The sequence below is a fragment of the Octodon degus genome, unplaced genomic scaffold (genome assembly GCF_000260255.1).
Source record: "Octodon degus isolate 3935 unplaced genomic scaffold, OctDeg1.0 scaffold00024, whole genome shotgun sequence".
Lineage (NCBI taxonomy): Eukaryota > Metazoa > Chordata > Mammalia > Rodentia > Octodontidae > Octodon > Octodon degus.
The window spans coordinates 5,033,403-5,059,366 of record NW_004524600.1 but is presented as its reverse complement, the minus strand read 5'-3'; the positions used below and the strand labels follow the sequence as shown (position 1 = coordinate 5,059,366).

Below are 25,964 nucleotides of genomic sequence, written 5' to 3'. Positions count from 1 at the left end.
GATAAAGTACTCCATCATTTCACTCAGGGAATCTGTTGGTAAGAGTCTCACTGTGACATCAACATAGCTCATCCATGGTTGTGACTTAGGTACTTGGAGAATCCTGTTTGGTATTTCCACAGGATGGGTTTGGAACAACTTTCAGGGCTTCTGAAGCCATCTGCTCTCATTATCCCCAGAAAGTGTGTTTTCTAGAGCAGTTGCCAGGCCAACCGAACAAATTAATTAAATTTCAAACCTCAGATTCAATCCAGTCAGAAAACACAGATGCCACAAACAGATATGTTTGCTGACCAGGTTTCTCAAAACAGAATGTGACGAATGCCTGTACGTTGCCTTCCTCCTCTCCAGAGCGTGCTGACGAGGTCACGGGAGCTTCCTAAAAGCATTTAGGAAACCAACAATGTGTTTTCCATATGATGTTCCACGTCAGCCAGACAGGTCTTAAAGCTTAGGGCATGTTTGGATCTAGGATATTAAGATGAATACATAAATCAGTCCTCATTTTTCAGTGAGTCACCTGCATTTAGGCAAATGAGATTTAACTGCTGAATTATCTGGAATTTCTGCTAGGAAATAGATTCAGCTGAACTTCCTAAAGGTACAAAATAAAAAGGAAAAGGAAGGAGAGAAGTTCCTTTTCAAGTGATATTTGAAATGTACTATAAAGAAGGTCTTCCAGGGGTGTTGGTGCTTGAAAGGTAGAAAGGACTTAAATACTTTGCACTGTAAAGGATGTCTCTGGAATTAAAAAAAATATTTATAGTTTCTTTTTTCAGATTTTGTTTGTGGTCGAGATTTTAGAAAAATTGGATGAGCTCCATCTTTCCATAGAAAGATTTAATCTACTTGGTAATAAGGGACAAATAGTGGCAGCTGGGGGTTCCGTCTCCTGAAAGTCTGGGGGTCAGAGGGTCTTAGACACTGGCTCAGGGATTCAGAACTTAAAAAAAAATTAGAGGTTCATCAATATTTAGAGTTGTTTGGATTCCAGGACTATTACAATTGTTTCAAATAAATTACAGACTATTTTGGGGACTGGCCTAGAAGTCTAAATATCATTTATAATTTTTATACCATGGAAAAATATATCCAAGTTCCATGCCAATTTATGGTTAAAAGAATAAAACTTTATATTGCTATAAAAGTACAGACTATACCAATAAATAGTATATATTATACTTTATAGTATATTATGGTATAGAAATGTTTGTACAGTACATTATTCATAACTAACCCTGCATCATGTACCAAACAAATGTTAGTGCAACTGCTGAGTTTTATTAATTTTGTTAATTAATTGTTTACCACCTATAACCCCCAATGATTCAAGCTATTCTATTATGAATCAAAATTATAATTCTTCCAACTGCTGTCATTTCTGTTTTAGTACAGGCATTACTGGAGACCACTGATTTAGGATCCCAACTCCATCCCAGTTCAGAATATTCACCTTGCACAGGCAGGGAAGGGGCTTCATTGGACTTGCAGAAGTGGGTGAGTCTTCACTTCACAGCCACCCAGTGGGACCTGCTCCTTGTTTGAGCCGAGCTCCCCATTTGCCCTTGCATCTTCATGACCTCATTTCCATACAACTAGGACACATAGAGGGGCAAGAGGCAAGATGACTTTCCTCTGAGCCCATCAGGTCTCAGGGTGTGATCAAGTCTCAGGGACTTTGTGTTCTTAGGTCTTGAAATGTCTTCATGATGCTCATTGCCTCCACTCCCCTCCTCCAGTGTTCAATGATGGTTTCTGTGGGTGCAGATACCCAGCTGTCCCCATGTCACTGTAAGCTAGTCCCAGGCAGTCCTGAGAGATGGTGTGATGGACCATGTGTCTGAAGAATTCAGAGAAAAGGATGTACTGCAGATGGTCAGGGAAGGTCTCATGGAGGTCCTAAGTAGAGACATGGAGAGCAGAAATGCCCACCTACCAGGAGGACAAGTTTTTGACTATACAAAGCTTTTAGAGGAAGTGTCATGGCACCTGAATTCCACTGGGAGGGTCAAAACCACAATTTAAATGAAGTTGAATGCAGGCCAGGATCATGTATGCTTGGGTTTGAGCAAGCCTGGGGGTTTTGGAGGGACAGGGTGACCTTTATCTATTGGTTTTTGGATGTTTTGACATAGTCATAATTGCTCTATTTGGTTTCTTGGTTCTTGTCCCATGGCTTTCTACTATTTGTCCCTGTTCTACCTCAATACCATGTCACCAGGTCAAAGAAGCTTCAGATGCTGTTCCCAGCAGCAAATGGGAAAGCCCCACTGCAGCCCAAGGGACACTAGTGCTCAGCAACATCAGAGGTTTTGGTGACTTCAGAGACACAGTAGGCCAAAGCCATTGGAGTTGGCACTGTAGATCTTGGAAAGCTGTCTGGAAAGCGTGCTGTCAAGGAGGCATGGGTGGGGGCTGGGGAGATGGCTCAGTGGAATAAGCATTTCCCTGGCAAGTGCAAGGGCCTGAGTTCAATCCCTGGTTCCGCCAAAAAACAAACAAATAAACAAACAAAAAACCAAACCAAACCAAACAAACAAACAAACAAACAAAAAAAGGAGGCATGGGTGGAAGGACAGGAGGAGGAAGGGAAATAGGAGAGGCGATAAGGGGGGTTACGCTTTAGAGATATCTAGTAACTGGAGGAAAGGAGGCTTAAAGGGCAATAGCTGGGGCAAGGAAGCTTGCTTGCTTTCAAAATATGAGACAGGTCTGGTGGCTGAGAAGGAGAAGTTAACATCAAGAGAAAAACAGGAGACATCAGAGAGAAGGGGCTGGATAGCGGCTGGGTGCATAGTCCTCTGGATAGCAGCTGGGTGCATAGTCCTGCAATGGGAAGGGGCCAGATTCTAGGGCGATGGAAATACAATGAACCAGCTTCTCTAGTCAAGGGAGGGAGAACAGGTAGAGCTCTTAGTAGGCCCCAGAGGTTAGAATAGAGAGCAGGGCAGTTGTGGGGACCTTGAGAGGGAGAAGGGAAGAGAAGGAGCTTGAAGAGACCAGGTCATGCCTACTTTATTGAGCAGAACCATTTCTAAAGGGAGAGAAAATTAGGTGGACAAAGGCAGAGTTTTGGTAGAAAGAGGACTGGCTCATGCCAGAGAGCTCTATTTTTTCCCTAAAGAAGGACATGTCCTATACTGTGACTATCTGTCAAGTACTCACTTCCCCTCTTTACAGATTCCTAGTATTAGTTTGGGCAGCTCTGTTAAAACACTGCATTTTTCAGCTCCTTGTTTGGCCACAAGACTTAACATTGTTCATGGGGACATTAGAAGGTGGAGTTGCTGAGAAGGCTCTTTCAAGCCTGAATTCTTGAGTGTTTGCACCCATCTTACTCCATCCCCTTTCTCTGCTTTCCTCCTGTAAATAGATGGCTGGAGCTGCAATAGCTCTCTTGTAGAGATGATGAAATCTGTTCCTACGCTGATGATGTTGTAGAGCTAACACACTGGCCCTGGGTCACCTACCTCTCCACTTATTTTGCATGACAGAAAACAGAGCTATCTATTTAAGCCACTATTATTTGGGCATTTTGTTACTAGTGGCCAAATAGCCTATCTGGTTTTGTTGGGGTTGGAGTGTGTGTGTGTGTGTGTGTGTGTGTGTGTGTGTGTGTTAGAAAGTGTAACACAGAGCAAATGGGTTAGGGAGTTTGAATTTCTGCATTGCCCTAAAATCAGTCATGAGTTGAAAAAGCTGAGACCTGCTGTGGTAGGAAACCAACCTGGATACTGGGGTTACAAGACACATTTTTCTTGAATCCACTTTCTTCTGACACGGGTGTCTGTACAGTGGCCTTGGATTGAGTGGAAGTCAATCCTTCTCTTCTCTGTGGCTGTTCACTTTACAGTATCTCCCGGAAAGACTGAGGTTTACATTTTATGTCATTAGCAGTTTTTATTGAAGGAGGAAAATGCTTTCTTAATTCATTTCAGATTTGAGATCAGTTGTGAAAACATTGATTAAGACATGAAAGGCAGTTTAGCATACATCTCTCTGAAACATGAAATTTCTGTGCACATGTTCACCATTTCTCTGATTCAGGGCTTTGAATGCCCTGAGTTGAAAATGAGTCTCGTTTTTGTTTTCATGCCCAAATATTTGACTATTGCGAAAGACCAGTTCAGAATGTTCAGGGCCAGAGGTGAGCGAGGCTCTGATCCCCCTCCCACCCTTGCGTCTCCATTCATTTGGAGCCTCAACACCATGCCTCCTTGCGTATACCAGGTGGCTCCTTGATTTAATCACAAATCTTAAACTCTCCAGGTCAGTTAAGAGCTATTTGTTAATGTTTATCATCAAAACTGAACTTCTTTTAAAACTTAAACAATTAATAGAAAGAAAAAAGATCTTTGCTATCACACAAGATGCTCATCTGCCTTCCAACCCACTCTGCATGTAATTCCTGGGGCTTATGAGATTGAAAAATAATTCCAGTCAAATCCATTTATTTAGTTTCATGGCAGCTGCAAATACAGTTGCTCCAGAAACAATATAATCTTCCATCTCCCAATTATTTTTAATGGTTGCATTAATGTACTAACCAGATATATCTGAAAATCCATCTTGGCAGTGTTGTAAGGACCATGTACAATGGGCAATAGATAGAGGATTCACTGGTTTACAGAACTATTAGTATTTTTGACATTTATTTGAAAGCAAATGACACCTCAGTTCATTTAATGTTTCAGTGATAGCTTATTTGAAAGAGAGAAAGAAGTTTGAAGGGAGTAATTGAGTGGCAATATTTTTTAGACCTCCAGGATGGGTGGAGGGAACCAGGAAGAATAAGAATTCATTTGAAAGCCTCTCCCTTTGGACAAGAATATGCTGACTATTCACAACTCATGTGCATTTAATAAAAAATGTAAACATCAATTTAATTTCAGCTCAACTTTAGAAGAGCGGTAAGGCACTGATTAGAGAATATATTATAGTTATCATTTACTCTTCTTTATTCTCTTCTTGCCTGGTCAGGAACTACATGGACTAAACAGGTCTTCATGTACATGAATCTCTATTCGACTCCCCCTGGGAAGATTCTGTATCATATCAGTACAGCCCTCTACACCTTCCCACAAACTCAAAACACTGTATGAAGCTGAGGCTGGGGAGCAGCGATCTCCCAGCACAGAGGAGAGGCAAGTGTGTGCTGATCGAGAGCATGAGTTGGGGAAGCTTAGGGAGATCCCAAGACCCTAAGGGAGCATCTTAGTAGGCTGTGCCTTTCAGAAAGGCCCACCCATATCTGTCCCAGCATGTCCCTAGAGATGCCATTGCAGATGCCTGTGCCCAGGAATTTATTTATTTATTTTTTTATTTGTTGGATCAGACAAGAAGACCCAGGGCATGAAGAGCTGAGGACCAGCACACAACATTCTCTGAAGAACATGGCTCACAAAATGGGGCTTGCTTCTCATTTTGAATGCCTGGCAGCAATCCTGGCCACAGCAGGCAAAGACTTAGTAGACTTGGGGGTTAGGAATGTTCTCAAAAGACTCTTCAGTGTGCATCTGTGGGCCAGACAGGTTTGGAGCATTTGAGACCTTGGGCTGGGGACATGGCTTCTTTCAATCAGGATGAAAAACCACATTTGAAAACAAGGATGAGCACTTTTCAAGTGTGTATGAATGTCTCAACACAAATACCTGGCTAAAGCCCTCAGGCACATAGTGACATGTCACTGTGCCCTCTAAGATGAGCCTAATCCTGCCCGTGTGCTCTATCTAGCCTAGAGCTTGGGTGTCTGGCTAAATTTACCCTTTGAGTGCCTGGAGGCCTGTAGTCTCCAGTGTATTCCTGCGAGAACTTTTAAAAAACAGTGTGTGTGTGTGTGTGTGTGTGTGTGTGTGTGTGTTGTTAATGTCTAAACTTTAATAGCATAGTAACATATTTATCTTACTCTTTTCTAACTAGCATGCACCCATCAGTAAGTCACTAGAAACATTTAGAAAGCTCAAGGTTTACTCAGAGGCACTAATGGACTGAGTCAACATCTAATGGAAAACACAGAGCCCTCACCTTACCAGATGAGTCAGTCCCCAGGCCCTCTGTCTGGTCCCACAGAAAGGGGAGCCTCAGAGAGTACAAGGTCTTATTCATGAGCCACAGAGGAAAGGGCTGTGGCAACTCTGTGGTTTTGGTTTCTCACATGTCAACTGTCTGAGTGGGTTGACTCTTTCAGGTTAATCTCCTTTTTGACCCTGAATTCCCTTGATTCATTTCACTAAAATTCTTCATCTCATCTTTGATAAACAATGCCAAGTGCATACAGGGATTGTGGTGGGATGGGGTTATTGATACAGTTGCTCCTCAGTTTCCAGGGGGTGCACCGCTCCAGGGCCTGCCTGGACACTAAAATTCTTAGATGCTCAAGTTCCTTTAAAAACACGGCTTGAATTTGCACGTATAACCTATACATATTCTCCTGCATACTTCAAATCATCCCTAGGTTATTTATACCACTTAATATAATGTAAATGCTATATAAATACTTGTTATATTGATTAGGGGGTGATAAGAAGAAAGCCTACACATGTTTAATACAGAGACAATTATTTTTTTCAAATATTTTCAGTCCACAGTTGGTTTGTAGAACCTGAGAATTACAACCATAGATTGACTGTATTAAGTGAATATTTGACATGTGATCCTTGTGTTTAGATTTTTTCACAATGCAGCTAGAGGGGCTGGCCATAGGAAATGGGCAGCTTCTGAATTAGCGAGTGTTGGAAAGGAAAGGCTGTAAAGCTCAGGGGCAGGAACTGGGAGGGCCTGCAACACTTGGCCCTAGAGAGGTGCTAAGCCAGCCTTCTGCCCTGCCAGCTTTCTCCTAGGGTGCCACAGGAGCAGATGGGGAGGCGGAAGAGGCAAAGAGGGTTCAGGAAAGTGCTCTGGGGAGCTGTAGTTTTGTGTTCATAGACAGAGCACGGGAGGGTGCAGCCATGGACACAAGAGATTTACTGTTTCCATTTTCTACACTTGTGTGTGTGTGTGCAGCACGAAAATCAAAAGTGACCCAAAGATATGAGGCATAAATTCTTGAGGCTTTTTTAGCACAATTATTTTTGGACCCAAATGGAATTGGTTTTATCCTAAGTAAAACCTGAAAATGTGCTTTTCTGTTCTATTTTATCTTTCTTTTATATAAAATGGCAATTTTTCTTTCTAGATGAAGTAATCTACCCACAAACGCAAATCCTTTAGGGTTACTCATAGGAATGATCAATGTATCTTACTTTCATATGGTTTTAGGAAGCAAGACTGATTTTGAATTTGAGTGGATTTTGCTGTTGGATTTATTATCTGGAAAGAGGCCAGGAGAGAGGCTGCTGAGTTCCCTGCAGCTGCCTCCCAAGTGACCCGCTCCCTGAGTTCAAAGCAAGTTTCCTCTGAGACAATAGATAGAACTGAACACAGTGGCAATTTTCTTAATTCCATTCTGATTAGTGTCTAACTCAGGATATGGTCTTCATGACCTCAGCCCAAACTCTGAGCCTCCTTATCTTTGATATTTTTGCTGAGATCTCCAGCTGAAGCTTGGTGATACATGAACACACAGTGCGAGCCGAAAAGACTGCTGTACAGCAACGCTTGTCCCTGAGCATCCCTCCCTCTGCCTACTGCAGATTACTTGCTGCATGGCAACCTAAATGTGCAGCAAATGCCACTCAGACTGCATTAAAAAGAGATGATTAAAGGGGGAAAGGGACGAAAACTTTGTCTCTCATCTAAGAAATCATCCAGTGATCACCTTATCACCCACAACCCCAAAATTTGACTTTTGGTTGTTCTTAAACTATTCCTCACTAGGGCTACTTCAAAAAACCAAACTCTCCAGGCCATCAAGATGATTATGCTTTCGTGTAAGCTGTTAAGGATAACTACACAAATCCAAAATAAGAGGACATCATTTTATTGGCTGTCCGGGATAAGTTCATCACACAAAGAGGTGAAGACTGCAGTGGGCGGCACAACACGATACCTCATCTAACTACAGAACAGAAGGTTGACCAGTCCTGGACAGGACGAACCTGCAGCCCTCGTAGCCCAGGTGCTGCCACTCCTTGTCAAATGCAGCTGGGCAGCAGGTGGTGGCATTGCCCATTAGGCTTGGCCTGTCCTGCTGTCTTTTAACAAAAACAGCACTTGAAAACTCACAAATTAAAAAAAGGAAAAAAGAAAAAAAAAAAAAAAAAAAAAAAAAAGAAAGCAGCATTTCCTTTGGAATACCAACACCACTGTAACACAGACCGTAGCGTGGCATGCAAATCCACATCTGATCAGGTTTGTTTTTTTTTTCCCCTGTAGGATTTTTTAAAAATTAGCAATGGAATGGCATGTCTACTTCAAATATTAGTAGCATAACACTTAAGTGCAATTTCAGTCTGGCCACAAGTATCAGGAACCCTCTGTTTGTCTGTCCTAGGAGCAGCAGACAGACAGTGCAATATCCGGGCAGCTTCTGTTCCTCCCAGACTCCACGCTACCTGGTGAGGGTCCTTCCCCCCAGGCTCACCGTGCAGAGCCCAGATACCTGAAGATAGCCACTTCGCTGTGTGTTCATTTTCGTTAAAGTGCTCAGAGTGGGGAAGAAATTTCAAATAAAATTAAGCTTGGAGGATCTGGGGCCTCCCTGCTCTTCACCATCAGATGGGGGTGTGTTGGCTTTCTTTGTGGTCTTTGTACCCCAGGCCTGGGGCTGTCAATTCCCTGTTGCAGGTATGTCCTCTGCTGGCTCCCTCAGCCTGTGGAGGAGCCCTGTGGTCTCAGGACAACCTGTGGGTCACACGGAGCTCAGCTTCACCAGGCCACGCACAGAGTCTTCATGTAGAGAGTCCTGACTGGCCAGGCCCAGCACATGCATGGTACGGCTGTGTGTCAGAGGGCTGCCCGCCCCCAGCATCCTAGGTGGTGAGGGCGCCTCATCTGGAGTCAGGAACTGGTGACCCCCATGCTCATCCTTCATGGGGAGAATGTCCGAGAGAGTGGCCTCAGCAGTGAGGTTGGGCATAGAGGAGGGCGGTGTGGGCTGGCCCAGTGTCAGGCTGGTGCATGGCGTGCCCAGGCCTGGCTTCCCTGGGAGGTGCATTTCATCGCTGGTGAGGCTAGGCTCGCTCTGCAGAAGGGGTGTGGCTGCGGCCTGCAAAACGAATTTGGTGCTCTGAATACACTGGTCTTGGTCGCACTGGAGAACAGCAGGAGCCAGCAAAGAGAAAGTGGAGACGGGATGGGAAGGGGACGGTGGGGTGGGGAAGGGTGGGTGTGAGAAGAGAGAGATATTAGTGACACCTCAGTCAAGCAGAGGCAGGACACACAGACAGCAGCCCAAGTGCATCCGGAGGGACCCCCAGCACATAGCAAACACCAACACCTGACACCAGTCACCTGCTTGAAGGCACAGTCACCCACAGAGGCCTCTGGCTTCCGTCTACAACTTAACAGATGCAATTTTAAAACAACCCATGGAGTCACAGACTTTCCCCACCTGTAGCAGTTGTAGGCAACTGCTGCTTACAGGCTGAAAACCATTTTTACCATACTGCATAGAAATGGCCCCGTGTTCACAGCAGGAATATTCACAAAGAGAGAAAGCCGCCCAGGTGTTCACTGATGGATAAATGGATAAATAAAATGTACCCTACCCAAATAGGAAGGAATATTGGTAAGCCCCAAGAAGGGAAGAAATTCTGACATATTATAATATGGATGAATCTTGGGAAATAAGCCAGATACAAAATGACAAATGCTGTCTGGGTTCACTGACATGAGGGACCTAGTCAGACTCATGCAGAGAAGGTAGAAGAGAGGTAGCCAAGGACCGGGAGAAGGTTGAGAAGTGCAGTTTGATGGGGGGCTTCAGTGTGGGAAAATGTCCAAGTTAGAGGTGGAGGGTAGCCAACCTGAGGCTACAGAACATAACTATGATTCAGTACCACTGAGCTGAATGTTTAAAGCTGGCAAGTTTTATTTCTTAGCCAAATAAAGACACAAAAGGCAGATGGATCACAGAAGCCCTTAGTGGCTGGATCAGACTATTCTGCAAAAGCCTAGACTCCTGCTGCTCGATTTCCACGGGCTTCCAGAACCCTGCATCATTTGGCTTCTGAGGTTTGATAATGCCGACATCTGAAAAGAGGGTTCCTTTTTGTTCAAGTGTTCTGAAGTTCAATCATGGTTATTTTGCATCCTTTGTTTCACTTTAATCATTGACAAAATACCCAGCATAAGTCTCTAGTCACTCTATAACCCTGTCCTTGAAAATGCATAAGCCTCAGAATAGGTAGATGCGTAGGATGTGGAAATGCTAAACTTGACCCTGCCCTGTTCCTTATCACTGAGATTCAGAAAGCTGGATGCCCTGCCTTTATCTCCAGAAATTCTTGGGACAGATCTATTTTCCTCTCTTTCTAAATGGATATCTCACAGCTGGGGGTGTGGGGGGGGGGAGGGTTCGAGGGCTTTTTTAGCTCCTCATGTGTGAAAGTAGAGGATGCCTTTGAAGCTGGGATCCTTTGACTGAAAACTAACCTGTTGCTGCGAATTTGACACACAGTGGGTGCTTAATGTCACCTGGCTCACTCCCCCTTGTGCCTACTCTTGTGACTGAGGCACTCACTCCCAGTTTAGCCTATGCGGCTCCAGATGCAGGGCAAAGGAACAGACAGCATCAGCCACCTTAGAGGAGCAGGAAGAGGGTTTCCCTGAACTTGCAGGTCCCCAGGTGTTTCTTTAATTTGCCCTACTGTGTACCTTGGCTGGCTCCTTCCCTGACCAGAGCCTAGATGACAAAGTTGAATTTGTTGTGGACTCTAAGGAACAAGCAGGCTTTAGGAGCTCAAAGGCCTTGGTTCCAGGCATGAGCCAGCTCCCAGGGAGCCTTAAGGAGGGAAAGCTGGTCTCAGGGTGAGTCCTTTCTTTTCTCTCATGCTCCTCAACTTTGCAGTGGATGGACCATGAACAAAATGGGAGCCCTGGGAGAGGCCTGCAAGGGTGGGAAGGGTGAGGAAGTGTGGGGAGGTACTCAGAGGAGACATAAAACCCATTGTAAAGCGCTTGAACCAGGCTGTCAAGCCCATTAGGCCTGAATATATTCATTTTCCTGAGAGTCATTCAGATCACTTTTGCCTCAGTGGCGGTTTCTCAAGGTGGGCCAGTAAACCTCTCAGGGAGGCTGGGTCAGTGCCTGGCTCCTTTGGTGGAGCTGGGCGGGGCTGTCCTGCTGCAGCCTGGGTGGTAGGCAAGGTGGGCTAGCTCCTGCTCACTAGCAACCTCTAAGCTCCATCCAGACTTTCCCCCAGGAACGACAGGACAGCAGCCTCTTTGCTTGCCATTTCTCCACTGTTTTATGAAAATAACCACTTAGCACTCTTCCTGGAGCAATGGCTGTGAAGCTGCAATGCTCCAGCTTCCGGGGGATCAATATGGACCCCAGGCGGCCCTGCCGGTGAGCTGGTCACAGGGCTCCAGGTCACAGTTCAGTGGCCCTTTCTGGATGATGCAGTCTTGCTGTCAGCCTTCCCCTCTGGAGTCCTCACTCATCTGGTACTCTGTGCACACAATCCTTCCAACTTGAAGGAATGAGAAAACTGCAAGTTATATTTGCTTGTCTCCACTGATCTAAAGAAAATCTTTTTTATTGCACACTCATTGAGAAATTCTATTTTAGGATCAGGCTGAGTGCTTCTGACCTGCTCTTACAGATGCATAGAAAAATGTTGAGGTTGGAGCTGGAAGAGATTTCTAAAGCCATTTGATAGAAAAATGAGGCGATTTAGGCTCCAGCTACTCTTTCTTCCACTTCCTCTTTCTCCACTTCTTTTTCCCTCTCTCGTCCATCTTTCTACTCTGAGCTTCTCCATCAACTATTCTTTTCCTCCTTCCTGACCACTTCCCTCCCACCCATGAGCAAGGCCCATGGGCACCCCCTAGAATATTCTGGATTAATGTGACTACCAACAGGGCAGAGAGGGAAGTCAGTGATGTCCCTGAGAGTTTACGCTCGCTCCAAAGGTCCATGTGTCTTTTGAGGCTTTCAGCTACAAACATTACTTTGCTGGCTTCAAGCAAATAGCACAGACCTAGAAAAAAGTAGGTTCACTTAGAAGCTGTCTTAGTTGCTTTTCTTGTTGCTAAGACAAAATACCCAACACCCCAAATTAAAAGGGGAGAGATTTATTGAGCTCATAGTTTGTAGAAGTTTCAGGCCCTAATTGGCTCACTCTAAGGCAGGGTGGTGTGGCAGACAGGCCTTGTAGAAGAGAAAGTCATGGCAGGCAGAGGGTAGCAAAGCAACAATGGAGGAAAAAGCCAAGCCTCTTTCTGTCCCTTACCTTGTAACCAGGGTACTGGGATTAGGGTGGTGCCCAAGCAGTCAGTGCACTGATTTAGTAATCACCCACCCTTACTCCTAGCACACTCCACTCTAGCCTCACACCAGGCATCAACCACACACTCTGTCAGCCACCTCTGCAGGAGCACCCCCATGACTGCATGAGGCTTTGGGGGAGATCTAGCCACAGCCATAACAAAAGCTAAGGAAGCTGAAGCTGTGGGGCCCAGGACTGGCCCAGCCCCCTCCCAAGGCCCAAATTCAAGTTTCTTTTTCCTAAGGAAGCCTCCATTATAAGCCATGGGCCCCTCTAGACCTGGCCCACTCCTGTACTCATTCATTGGTGCTTTATCAGGACTGGATTAGGACTTGTTAACTCATTGGCTGGGACCCGATTAAAAATGCTCTCTAGTTCATCATATGGGTAAAGCTTTGAGGATATCAGTGAAAATAAAAAATTAATAAAAGAGAAAGTTCAGCCTAAGCCACTAAAGTAAAAATATCTAATTTAAACCACTATGACATTGTTTCCAAATGACTATTTTAACCCAGATTTTTGTAAAGAATGTATTTGGCATAGGGTCTCACTATGCAGATCTGATTTATAGTATCCTCTTGTCTCAATCTCTCCAGTGCTGGGATTACAGACATGTGCCACCATACCTGGTCTCAGTGGCTGACTGAGAGAGTCTGGGGGCAGGGCCTGTATGACATGTGGTGCTGGGGATTGAACCCTGGTCCCTGTGCTTGCCTAAGCAGGTGCTCAGTCTGCTGAGCTATTTCACCAGCCCACAATTCAGGGATGTTTAGCTTTTTTAAAAAACGAGTCAGAGTTTTACCATTTATTTTCACTGTGCCAACCATTCCACAGGTGGTAGGTTGAAAAGTTTTCCTTGTCCCGATTCCCATATGAGAAATTTAGGGTGGAACATGATCAATATATTTAGGGCCACTATAGACAAGACCCATGAAAAATTCTCTCTCTCTCTCTCTCTCTCTCTCTCTCTCTCTCATCATTCTGCCTCAGATTCCCTAGTAGCTGAGATTACAGGCATGGCACACATTACCATACCTGGATTATACCTTTTTTGTTTTTTAACTCTTTGCCTCTAATTCTTATTTGCCCATTTCCTGTTGACTTTCTACTTAATTTGCTCCCTCTCTTTCTGGATTTACCCATTCTTTTCTTCTTAACTTTCTTTTTTTCTCTCATTGTTCTCTGTCTTGCCCCTCTCTTTTCTTGTCTTCTCCTTTTGTTTTTGTCTCTCTTTCTACCTGTCCTGCCTTGAACTTTCCACCACCCTGGCTTCCTGGCTTTTCACGTGGGGATGGTTTTACTTTCTACCAGTAGAGGGAGACATCACAGTTTTTCTTTTTTCTCTTATGCTTTGTTCTGTGTGAACACTTCAACTAACACCAAGAAGGGTTAGGTATGTTTTAATTCATCTAACCAGTCATGCAATCATAACGAAAACCACCCTAACACCCCGATTTTTTGGCAATGCCAGTCCATCTACTATGAACAGTGAATTGAGAAATTCATGTATTCATTCCAAAGACAGTTCTTTAAAGCTCATACTTATTAATTATTGGCCTGAATCATATGAATTTGCTATATTTAAAGGGTAAATGCTGAACAGGGACAGAAAAGAAGCTTGCTCTCTAGCTTTTTTTCTGAAGCCATGAAAATGCTGTGGGCTGTGCTGGAGTTTGCTGTACTCACAGTAAATTACCACGATGGCTTAGTTTACTGCCCAGATGAAGGGATGGCATTTAACTTGCAAAGGATTTTATGGCTTCAGATATTCAATTGTCACACACATTAGTGTTCAATGTTACAATTTTAAAACACTGTGGAGATCAGTTACTTTTCATTTCTGCAGATTTTCATACATTTACCTTTTTAAAAAAGTATAATATTCAATGTAATATTTCTTTCTCAAGAGAGTTTTTTCAGTCCATTAAGACTGAGCTCCCCTGACATGGGCTTTGGTGGTGGTTATGGGGCAGCACCAGCAGGTCAAAATCTGGGTGGAGGAGTTCAGTCCTTCAGGGCTTCATGAGATCGATTTCTACCCTTTGCTCTGAGTGGCACAACTCACACAGTAATGCCGCTTCACATACAGCTTGGGAAGCACATAACCATCAAAGACACTCGCTTTGGAAATGTCCCTGATGGTGGCAGCCTCCACTATGTTCTGAATGACAAACTTCTTAATGGCCTTATCCTTGGTTACGCACCAGGTGCAGTTCATGCAGCAAATAGGCTGCCCATGACCGCGGCCCTTTTTGGCAAGACTGTTGTTCCTTCTTTTTTTTGTCATCTTGGAAAGGAGAACCTGAAAGAGGGAAATTTCTACCTTTGGAAAACATTTTGTAATAGCTGACTTCTTGTCCAAAATAAACCTAATGGGCCGGGGAGATGGCTCAGTGGAATAAGCATTTCCCTGGCATGCGCAAGGGCCTGAGTTCAATCCCTGGTTCTTCAAAATAAATAAATAAACCAACCAACAAACAAACAAACCTAGTGAATATATCAAAACCAACTGTCATCACAATCCCAGACTTGAAGTTACACAATCCCAGACTTAAAGCTACAGGGATTAGAACAGCATGATACTGTCATGAAACAAGTATGTGGATCAATGGAACAGAACAGACAAAGCAGAAACAAGCCAAGGCATGTTCTGCTATTTGATTTTTTAATAAGGCCAAAAACATACACTTTAATAAATGGTACCAAGAAAATTGGATATCCTCTAATGGAAAAGATTGAGTCTATATATTCACTACATACTAAACTAAAATATAAAATAGATCAATGATAGATGTTAGAACAGAAACAGTCTGTTGGGAGGTAAAGGAGGTGAAGCTATCGAAGACGTAGATGTAGACAAGGATTTTATGACCAGAATCCAAATGGCTCATGAAATAATACTGAGAATTGATAAATGGGATCATATCAAAATAAAGACTACACAGCAAAGGGAACAACCACAGAGTGAAGAGGTGATTTGCAGAATGGGAAAAATTGTTTGTCAGGTATTCCTTAGATAGCAACTAACATCAAACATATATAAAGAACCCAAAAAGTTAGACCCGTGCAAAAAAAAAAAAATCCAGTAAAACATGGGCAATTGAAATGAATAGACATTTCTCAGAAAGAAGTAGAAATAGTTGCTAAATACATACATGAAAAATGCTCCACATCCCTGTCTATCAGAGAAATGCAGATAAAGACTACACCAAGATAACATCTTACCCTAGGAAGAATGGCTGGCATAAAAGATCTAATAATGGCAAATGATATGAGGGCAAAGACCTAGGGGACAAAGAACTGGTGGGAATATAAACTAGTCAAGCTACTATAGAAAAACAAGTGGCGATTCCTCAACAAACTAAAAGTACAAATTCCATTTGATTCAGCTATTCCCTAGATTGAAGTTATCATAGTACAGGGTTACATGCATAGCCATATTTACAGTACCAAATTTATAATAGCTAAATTCTGAAAAAAGCACCTATGTCTATCTATCTATTAAGAGATGATCTGGATAAGAAACACGTGGTATTCATATACAATGGAATATTTCTATGCTATGAAGAAAGGCAACATTGAGGTATTTATAGGAAAATGGATACAACTTGAGAACATAATTTTAAGTGAAATAAATCAGATACACAAGCTTAAGTATTGAATAGTTTCTCTTATGTGAGGAAAAAAATTCTCATATATATATACAAGTAAAGAGCAAAATAGGAGAGAGATGAGTAGGAAGGAGAAGTTCATATGCTACCCAAATTAACTAGTCTGCTGTCTGCAAAAATATTTTAATATACTGTATATACTAAGTTGTTTCATTTATGCTAGTTGTTTAATTTGTGAAAAGAAAGTTTTGGGAAAAAAAAAGAAACTTTTGTGCCAGTGATTGTTTCTTCTTTGTAAGGATCTTTATGGTCTGTGTTTTATACTTGGAGTAACTACTTTAAAGATAATGATACATGATGCATTAACTATGGTTAGTTGTCTCAGTCACTGCTCTCTCCAAATACCCGACACTCAGACTGAAGGAAGGAAAGGTTTATTTAGCTCACAGTTCCTGGAAGTTTCAGCCCATACTCAGCTGGCTCCAAGGCAGAGCAGCACAGAGCAGCCTTTCATGGAGGCGGCAAAGAGCAGAGAGCAAAGGGAGTGGCAGCAGCTCAGGTAGCTAGCTGGCCTCTCTCCCCTCCTTACATTGTAATGCAAATTACCTGCCCCAGGGCGGGCGCAGCATCCATACTCTCAACAATCAATCCCATAGGCTGGGGAGATGGCTCAATGGAATAAGCGTCTCTCTGGCAAGTGCAAGGCCCTGAGTTCAATCCCTGGTTCCGCAAAAAAAAAAAAAAAAAATCAACCGCAAACTCCAGAAGCCGACCCATGACTGTATGGGGCTTTGGGGGAACATGTATACACAAACCTTTAACAAAGAGCATTTAATTTAATAATTTTTGGGAAATTTTGTTTTAATTTTTCATAAAATAAAAAACAATTCTGCTGAAAATAAAGCTAGGAGTTTTCTAGGTGGTCCATACAAGTGAAATTGATTACCTTTTTGCCACAATTCTGGCAAATGTATTTAGGCTGGGCATGGTGGTGGCAGCAAAGCCCTGTCCTGGGGTCACATGAATGCTCACATGTAGTTGCAAGAATGCCATCGACGTCTTTATAAAGTCTAGCTAACATATGTGCAGGTTAGGGGAACTGCTATTTTTTTGGTATCATTTTACGTATTGTTATCATTTAAGCTTGCTTCACTTATTTTCCCCTAAGGTATTTTTCAGGTTGTGCATTAAAAGTTATACAATTCTTATTTATAAACTATGCAGCTGATGGTATAGTCTTTTTTTTTTTTTTTTAATGTATTTGGATAGGGTCTCAGCTTGAACTCATAGTGATCCTCATGTTTTCAGCCTCCCAGGCACTGGGATTACAGGTGTGTGCCACCACACCCAGTCTCAACAGACAACTCAGTGTGCCCAGGAGTGGGGCTGGTGCAGCATGTGGTGCCAGGAATCAAACACTGGTCCCTACACTTGCCTAAGCAGGTGCTTAGTCTGCTGAACTGTCTCACCAGTCCTTAGTCTTGTTTTGATATTGGATTTTTTTTTTAATGTATTTAGTACAGGGTCTATGGGGTTTCATCATACAGATTGGACTTGTAGTGACCCTTCCTGTTTTTCAGTCTCCCAAGTGCTGGAATTATAGACCTGCATCACCGTGCCCAGTTTCATTCACTATCTCAGCGTACCCCAAGGGCAGGGCCAACAGGGCATGATATTGGATTAAGGGATGTGCTAGTTTTACATTATTGTGACAAAATACCTGAAATATTCAGTTTAAAGAGGAAAGGTTTACTGTGGCTCGTGGTCTCAAATGTCTTGATTCATGGTCATTTGGCTCTGTTCCTGTTTTTCAGCCTCCCAAGTGCTGGGATTATAGACCTGCATCACTGTGCCCAGTTTCATTCACTATCTCAGTGTACCCCAGGGGCAGGGCCAACAGGGCATGATGTAGCAAATACAAATATAACAGTGGGGGTGTGGGGTACAAGGAACTGCTCACATCATGGCAGCCAGGATCCAGAAAGAAAGGGATTAGGGTTCCCCATATTCTCTTCAAGAGTCTGTTCCCAGTGACCCAACTACCTCCAACTGAGCTCTAGTTTCAAAGGTTCTATTACCTCCCAATAGAGCTAAGGGGGATATAAAACATTAGTAAGGCAAGGCAGGCTACTGGAATAAAGGATACGGTGTAGAGCTGGACTAGACATCTTGCTGGGGCTCCCACATGTCTGTAGTACAAGGCTATGTCATGCATGTCAAGATAGGAGCATTTTAGTCAAAGGCTTATGAGATCACAGTGCAGTGGGAGTTGAGAAAGGAACTAGAGGTTGAGAAAAGTAGTGCTGGAGGGTATTGATTTCCTTAATGCCTTGAGCATCTTTCCTAAATCCATGGCATCCAGATAAGACAGTAGAAAAGCTGTGCCTTAGGAGGGAGTATCATGCCCTTAAGTAGGACTCATCTAAACAAATCTTGAGAGCAAAAACGCTGACAAGATCTTCAGGGCTGACGTAATTTGTAAGTTGAAATACTCCAAAGTTACAGGGGTCTGATAAACAGCCTGGACTTCCCATAAGTATATAGTAACATAAGTCACACAACTTCACAGTGAGAAGTAAGAATGGGGCTTTCTCAACACTTGCAGGAAGCTAACAAAATCCAGAGTCTCTCTATTATATTAGTTTAAATGTCCAGTGTTCAGTAAAATATCAGAAGATGTACAAAGAGAGGAGAGCAGGTGACAAAATCAAATACAAATTCTAGAACTAAAAAGCATAATAACTAAAATGAAAACTCCTATAGACAATCATAACAAAAGATTGGAGATGGCAGCAGAAAGAATCAGTGAACATCAAGATATAGCAAAGGAAATTAATTACCTAATTCAAAGAAAGAGAGGGAGAGAGGACAATGGAGAAGGAAGGGAGAAAGAAGGAAGGAGAGAGATTTAAGGAAAAATACACAGACCCTCAGAGACATCCCTGGGCCAATATCAAACAGTCTAATTTTTTTTTTTATTTTTTTTCAGTCTAATTTATATAATTGGGGTTCTAGGAAAAAAAAGGGAAATGCGATTGAGGAAGAATAAAACATCATGGGGCCAGAGAGATAGCTCAGTGGAATAAGTGCTTGCCTGGAAAGCACAAGGTCCTGAGTTCGATCCTGGTACCATAAAACAAACAAACAAACAAAACATAATGGTCAGAAGTATCACAATTTTATTAGAAACAGTGACCTCAGACCTAAAGAAATTGAGTAAACTCTAACAAGATAATAAAAGGCATTACTCTTAAACTAGATCAATAATTTACTTGGATATTGATATGCTTCCATGTGAGTAAATTTTTTGCCTGATCACTAGAAAGTTGGAAGTGTTGTACATGGTCTGGACTTGGGGAAGCAAACAGAGAGAAAAATGAGATAACTGATTATAGCTCAGGACTGTCATTTGTAATAGAGAAGAGATGAACAATGTTTAGTAGACACTTGTGGGTTAAGTGGTAGGTTAGATGGTGGAGCTCTTATAGTCAGTTCCACAGTCTGGTTATGTGATTGTGACAAATTAGTCATTCTTCTGCAGAGAAAGCCTGCACAGTTTGATTTCTTCATCCCTGAAAGAAGATTTCACGCACTGCTTTCCCTACGAAGACCTTGGCCTGGGGAGAATGGTGACTAACAAGAGCACTTCTCATGGAGTTAGACTGCTCATGACGAAACCGCGGCTCTGCTGCTCTTTAGCAGTGTCATGGGCTTAACATCCTGGAGTCTCAGTCTCCACAAAGGGCATTTATAGTACCCACATCAAATGGTTTTGTCAAGATTAAGAAAATGTGTGAAAAGCGTGTAGGCTGTGTTGGGCACACTGCAGTCAACCAAAGTCTCCTTCTATGTCTCCCCTGCCCTGCCCATTTAATGAATTTTTACTGAAACTAATGATTAGAGGGGCTATTTTAACACTGGGGATATATTTCTGAACAAATGGCATTGAAACATTCCATTATCATTATTATATTATTAGTAAAGTCTGTTGTCATTATTGTTTTTTTATTTTAGAGAAGGGTCTACAGGGTGTTCAGGGTCTCACTACTAGATTGGATTCATAGTGATTCTCCTGTTTACAGCCTCCCAAGTGCTGGGATTACAGGCGTGGGCCACCACACCCAGTTTCAATGTCTCAGTCTGCCCCAGGGGTGGGGCCAGCACAGCAGGCCCAGGGATCAAACCCCTGGCCCCTGTGCCTGCTTGCAGGCACTTTAATCTGCTGAGCTATTTGGTCAGCTCTTCATTATTGTTATTTTATTATTAGTAGAGAACAAATTTTATTATTAGTAGAACAAAATATCCATCTACAATTAAATTTGTTTAAAACAATTTGGTTTAAATTCCACTTTAAAGTAAGAGATTGGAAGCAGATTGCTTTCTATAAGTAGATTTTTATTGGGAAGAGATAGTGAGGATAGTGAGTTAGTGGGCCTGAAAAGATAGGGGATAAGTTTACAGTCATATCTCTGTAAATGTTTCTTTACTGAGGTGCAGTATGGGGTAGCGTTAACAGCAGGACTCTGGGGTCCAATTGCAAAGTTTTCCTTAAGTAACTGACTGAAGCTCCCTGTGTCTTTGTTTTATTAATCTGTAAAGTGGGCACAATAGCAGCACTTCACTGGGTTGTGAAGGTTAGCTGGAGTTAACAGTGTAACAGGCCTAGACAATGGCATGATGGGTCATGTGCTACTGTGCTGTGGGACGTGGTAAATGCACTGTTTGTGGGTGTGAGTGACTTGGAAAGAAGAGGGGGTGGCGAGATAGTTCTGCTTCATGCCAGTCATCCTGCTGCACATCATTGAATTGTCCTCCTGTCCGCCTGTTAGTGCATAACTTACACCACAGAAGCCCATATATGAAAGAAGAAAACTATAAAGACTCATTCTGAAGGGCAGGCCAAAAAGCTCAGTGGATTAAAGTGCCTGCTTAGGGAGATGCAGGGACCAGGGTTTGATCCCCAGTGGCGTGCCATGCCAGCCCTGCCCCCAGGACACCCTGAGATGGCGATTGAGACTGGGCATGGTGGCACACCCCTCTAATCCCAGTGCTTGGGAGGCTGAAGATGGAACAATCACTATGAGTCCAATCTGTGTAGTTAGACCCTGTATTAAATAAAAGCAAAGCAAAACAAAACAAAACCAAACCTCATTCTGGGTGCTTTGGTGACATATAATAAGTGGTAGAATGGAACATTTTCAGCATGGTGATAGAATAGAATAAGCTGGATAAATCTCTGCTCAATGGAGAGAGATCTGCACTAAAGGGATCCTTGAAGGTCAACGTTCATCTGAAATCGGTGGAGGGCCACCTGAGCAGCTGTTCTTGAAAGAAGAGCGATTTTCTCCATTTTGGCTCAGCACCAGATTCTCCAAAGCATTAGGTACTATCTCGACAGCATAATGCAAATTACTTTCTCTGCATATGGCAGAGGTAAATGCAGCTGCCCACCTAGCCCAGCTCACAGTACTCACCTACTTCCCACAATTCTCAGTCATTCCTCCTCAAGCCACTTCTCCAGGGAATAAAACCTGAGTGCTACTCTGGGTCAGCCTGTTTGCTCTGGAAGGCCATCTTCATGGCTGGACTTAGGGCCCCTTGGCTCCCCAGTAATTATAAATATGTTTTAGTGTCTTTACTTTCACCGTGGGTTGCACTGGGAGTGGTAGATTGGAATTAACTTGACTTCTTGAATCGAGATGAGAACCTGGAGTGGACTCCTACAGAAATCCAGTGGTGAAAGCCTTTGTCCAATATTGCTGGGCAATGCCTTTCAGCTGATAGCCCTGGAGCCCCAGATGTTGGGCATTTCTCTCTTGAATTTAGGATCTAAATTCTGAGCCTGCCATATAGTCCCACTTCTAACCTTGTGGTTACAAGGAGTCCATCTCATCCCCCTCTGAAGATATACTAATGTGCTTGGAGTGTCCCACCAGTGGGTATGAGGCTTGGGACCAACTCCTTCCAGCTTTAAGCAGAGAGAACCTGGGCTGCTCATAGCAAAGACAGCCTGGGAAGATAAAAAGTACAAGAGCTTTAAGTCAGTTAGATTTTTACATTTATCTATTTATGAGCAATTTACTTAATTTGTAATTGGTAACGATTTCTATGTCATCAGATGTGTGCTTGGGAATTCTTATGAAGAGAGGAACAACCCAAGCTACAAATCATTTCTAAGATGTGATGAAATTTTCATGAGTGCTAAATTTAACAATTAATGAGGTTGACATATTCATGAGTCTCCTAGCCATTAAACATTTATTAATTTTAATTTTGCCATTTTCATATTTTTGATCTTACAATCTTTTTGCCAGGCCTCAAAATTTTTGCAAGTCCTGCGAAAGTGCACAGGCAAGTGCCTACTGCATCTAGTGGGTAAATAGCCCTGACCTCGGCTGACCCATGGACTAAGTGCACCCTTCCAGAGGTCATGTGGCCATAGCACCGCCCCAAAGAGAAAAGTATCTAGTTCCAAGTTCCACATTCAGGAAAGACGGGGCTTTTGGCAGATGTGGCCAAATTCAAGAGCGGAAGGAATGAGGAAAAGAAGCTAGAAGCAAACTACTATTTGTTCAAAATCTCACAAGAGTGAATCCATAGAGGAGGAAGTTTTCGCATACATCAGTTGGACCTCTAACTTGCACCTGCTATGCAGTAAGCCCTGAGTTTTACATGATGGAAACATGAAATAGTCTAACCCCAGCCTGAGGACATGGATGTAATCATTGCATCTTTCATTTCACAGTTTATGAACTGAAGATTCTTAGTAATAAGTGACATATTCAAGACCACACAGCCCCAAAGTGTCACAGCTGGGTTCTTTTTTTTTTTTTTGGAAGATCCGGGGATTGAACTCAGGCTCTTGTGCTTGCCAGGGAAGCACTTATTCCACTGAACCATCTCCCCGGCCCTCTTCATGCATTTCTTCTCCTGTCCTAGCTCCCCTAGATCTCTAGTTCCAAATCATGCTCCCTACCCTATCTTCCTTGCTCCTGCAAATACCAGATGGACTCACCCTAAATACCTCTCTGATTTTGTGTTTGCTGTGCTTGGAACTTCCCTCCTGCTACAGTTGGGTCCTGAGTGTCTCCCAAAAGCCCACATGTTAAAGATTTGGTCCTCAGGGTTGCACTGTTAAGAGGTGGTAGAACTGTTAGGAACAGAGGCCTAGTGGGGAGTCCTTAGGCCACTGAAGGTATGTCTTGAAGGGAAGTATGGGGCGCCCAGGCACCCTTCTCTTCTTTTGCCTGCTGGTTGCAAGGGGAGTGATTTGTTTCCCCACACAATTGGGCCATTGCCACACCACCACTAGGCCCAGTAGCAATGCGTCTGCCTGACCATGGACTAAAAAGTTCTAAAATCATGAGCCAGAACAAACTTTTCTCCTTATAAGTTATCTCTGGTGTTTTATTACAGTGGCAGAAAGCTGACTAATATACTTCACACCTTTGGTGGCTAATCCACTACCTACCTATTAATATTTAACTCAGATGCCATCTCCTCCAGGAGGCTTTGCTTGATACCCACATGTGTTTTTTTGAGGTCCCACACCAACACCCCATTTTTTTTTTTTTTTTTTTAGAACTGGGGATTGAACTCAGGCCCTTACACTTGCCAGACAAGTGCTTATTCATCTGCGCTATCTCCCCAGCCCCAACACCCCACTTTCTAGCACACATTTTGTCGAAATCTTCTCTATACACTTTTTACTATGTACCTTGTATTGAGTGAAATTGAAACAGAGGTTTTTTTTTTTTTTAGACAAAAGGTATTTTCTTTGTGTCAAAACAAAAGCAAAATCAATCAAACAAACCACCACCATCACCAACAACTCAGAATCATTCCATGTAACCCATACTTGGAGAATTTGAAGGTTCCTGTGCCAGTGGAGGTTTTCAGTGCTGGATTCTATTCAAATCACCTCTAAGACCATGACATTCCAATGCCTGTGCCCTGCCCCTCAATTCTGACTTAATTTGACTCCAATCAGTACAGAGATTCTGACCAGTATCCCTGAGTGCGATGGACACTGGATTATGCTAAGCTGTGTTCTCCAACCCTAGAGATGTAAGGGCCATTCAATATCAGCATGAGGGCTTTTAAAATGGAAACACAACAGTGGAGAGCATCCAGGCCTTGCATCAGTACCTCTCTGCCCTTGAGAAAGCTACTCAATACTCTAAAGCACCAGTTTTGTCCATGGAGGGTAGAGATTTTCTGCAAGTTGTTCTGGGGAATTAAATGAGGTGATCCTTGCAATATGTCATTAGCACTCTGTCCATTCCCAAAGATGCTAAGATCATGGTGTAGTGGTCTACAAAAAACTTGGATCCATTTTTAGAGTGGTTTGAAATCCACCATGTGATTCTGACTAACTCAACATTAAAGGGTCCATGTGTTTATTTTTATGGCTCTCTAACTAGGGAATGGAATATAAGCCTGAAGGGGTCTGGCCCTCATTGGTTGGTCCTGATGAGATGCTCACTTTGTCATGCTTTGGTTGGAATGGCTGGCACAGGCAGTCTAAGTAAAGACAAAGGAAAAGAATGCTATGATTGCTCCCAGAGAAGTTTTATCAGTCTTGAAATAGTGTAGCTCATTTTCCCCTATTGTATTTATTTATTTATTTATTTATTTATTTATTTATTTATTTGCAGAACCGGGGATTGAACTCAGGCCCTTGCACTTGCCAGGGAAGTGCTTATTCTACTGAGCCATCTCCCTGGCCCCGCATTTTCCCATATTTTAACAACCCCTGGAAATTGCTGGGTAATTATATTTCTCTTGGCCCTCACACTACTTAAACCAGAGAGAAAACAGAGCAAACAGTGAAAAACCTGTCACCCATGCTGGGGTCCACCTGGCTAGAGGTGCCAGCTATCTCTGCTGGAGGAGTTACAAGCACTTTGTAGAACATCAACAAAGCACAAAATACTAATTTCCCCCGGCAGGGCTTACTGCACGTGTTCCTTTCCTCTTCTTTTCATCTATTTAAGAATAAATAACAATACTGATGTAAGACAAATGAGACATGGGCAATATATGAGAAAACTTAGATGAAATGAATAAATTCCTAAAAAGACATTAGTATTGAAACTGGCCAGAAAAGAAAGAGAAAATCCAAATAGATCTGTAGCAAGCAGAGAGCAAATTAGAAATGCAAAAACTACCCACAGAAAAGCTCAAGACCAGGAGGCTTCGCTGGTGAATTCTTCTAAATCCTTAAAGAAGGATCAAGACAAATTCTTCACAGAACAGAAATAGAACAAATGCTCCTCAACTCATTCTATAAGGCTAGTATTACCCCCTGATACCAACACCACACAGAGACTTCATAAGGAAAGGAAACTATGGACAATAACTCTCAGAATATGACTAGAAAACTCCTCAATAAGATACTAGCAAATGCAATTCAGCAACATATAAAAATGATTATATGTCACAAGCATGTGGGATTTATCCTGGAAATGCAAAAACTATGAAGCAAATAAGAAAAGCAATGAATGATACACTCTTAGGGGAGTTCTGGTATGCAGACCAGACAGCGGCACACCGTGGATCCTATGGCAAGTTGTGACTTAGTCTTGGGATTATGGAACAAGATGTTTAAGGAGATGTAAAAATAGCTGAGGATCAAAGTTTGCCTCCTAGGAGGACCAGGGGGCTCTTTCCTGTGTAGAGACAGAGATATCTTGACACAGATTGAGCTGCAAATCCAAATCTCTGTGATTACAGAGCCACAGACGGTTTGGAGTTGACAGAAGCTTTATACACAAACTATCTCAGCTCATTTTTGTAGAAGGACACTGAGGGCCAGAGAAGTAGATGGCTTGAGATTTGGAGCCTGGCTTCCATCCCAGCTCTTGCCTTCAGTCCAATCCCGTCCATGTTGTCCAGTTGTTCAGAGAGGATCAGAAAGATAATAATAGCTAACACTTACATAGAATTTATCTTGTAGCAGGCAAGGCTTGAAGTGTTACAC

General features: G+C 42.9%; 1 protein-coding gene across 3 annotated transcripts in view; it reads right to left on the bottom strand.

The window, feature by feature from the left end:
* Zdhhc14 (zinc finger DHHC-type containing 14) overlaps window positions 1-25,964 on the bottom strand; it is a 373,515-nt gene that overhangs the window by 46,892 nt on the left and 300,659 nt on the right. Inside the window, exon 9 of one of the 3 annotated variants that reach the window (XM_004628504.3) lies at window positions 8,295-9,190. The exons of 1 other annotated variant lie outside the window; for it this stretch is intronic. In XM_004628504.3, coding sequence (XP_004628561.1) covers window positions 8,789-9,190 — 402 coding nt within the window. In that variant the 3' untranslated portion in view covers window positions 8,295-8,788. Of the gene's footprint in view, window positions 1-8,294; window positions 9,191-25,964 lie in introns of those variants that run through there. One more of the 3 variants, XM_023712171.1, reaches the window with a different exon arrangement.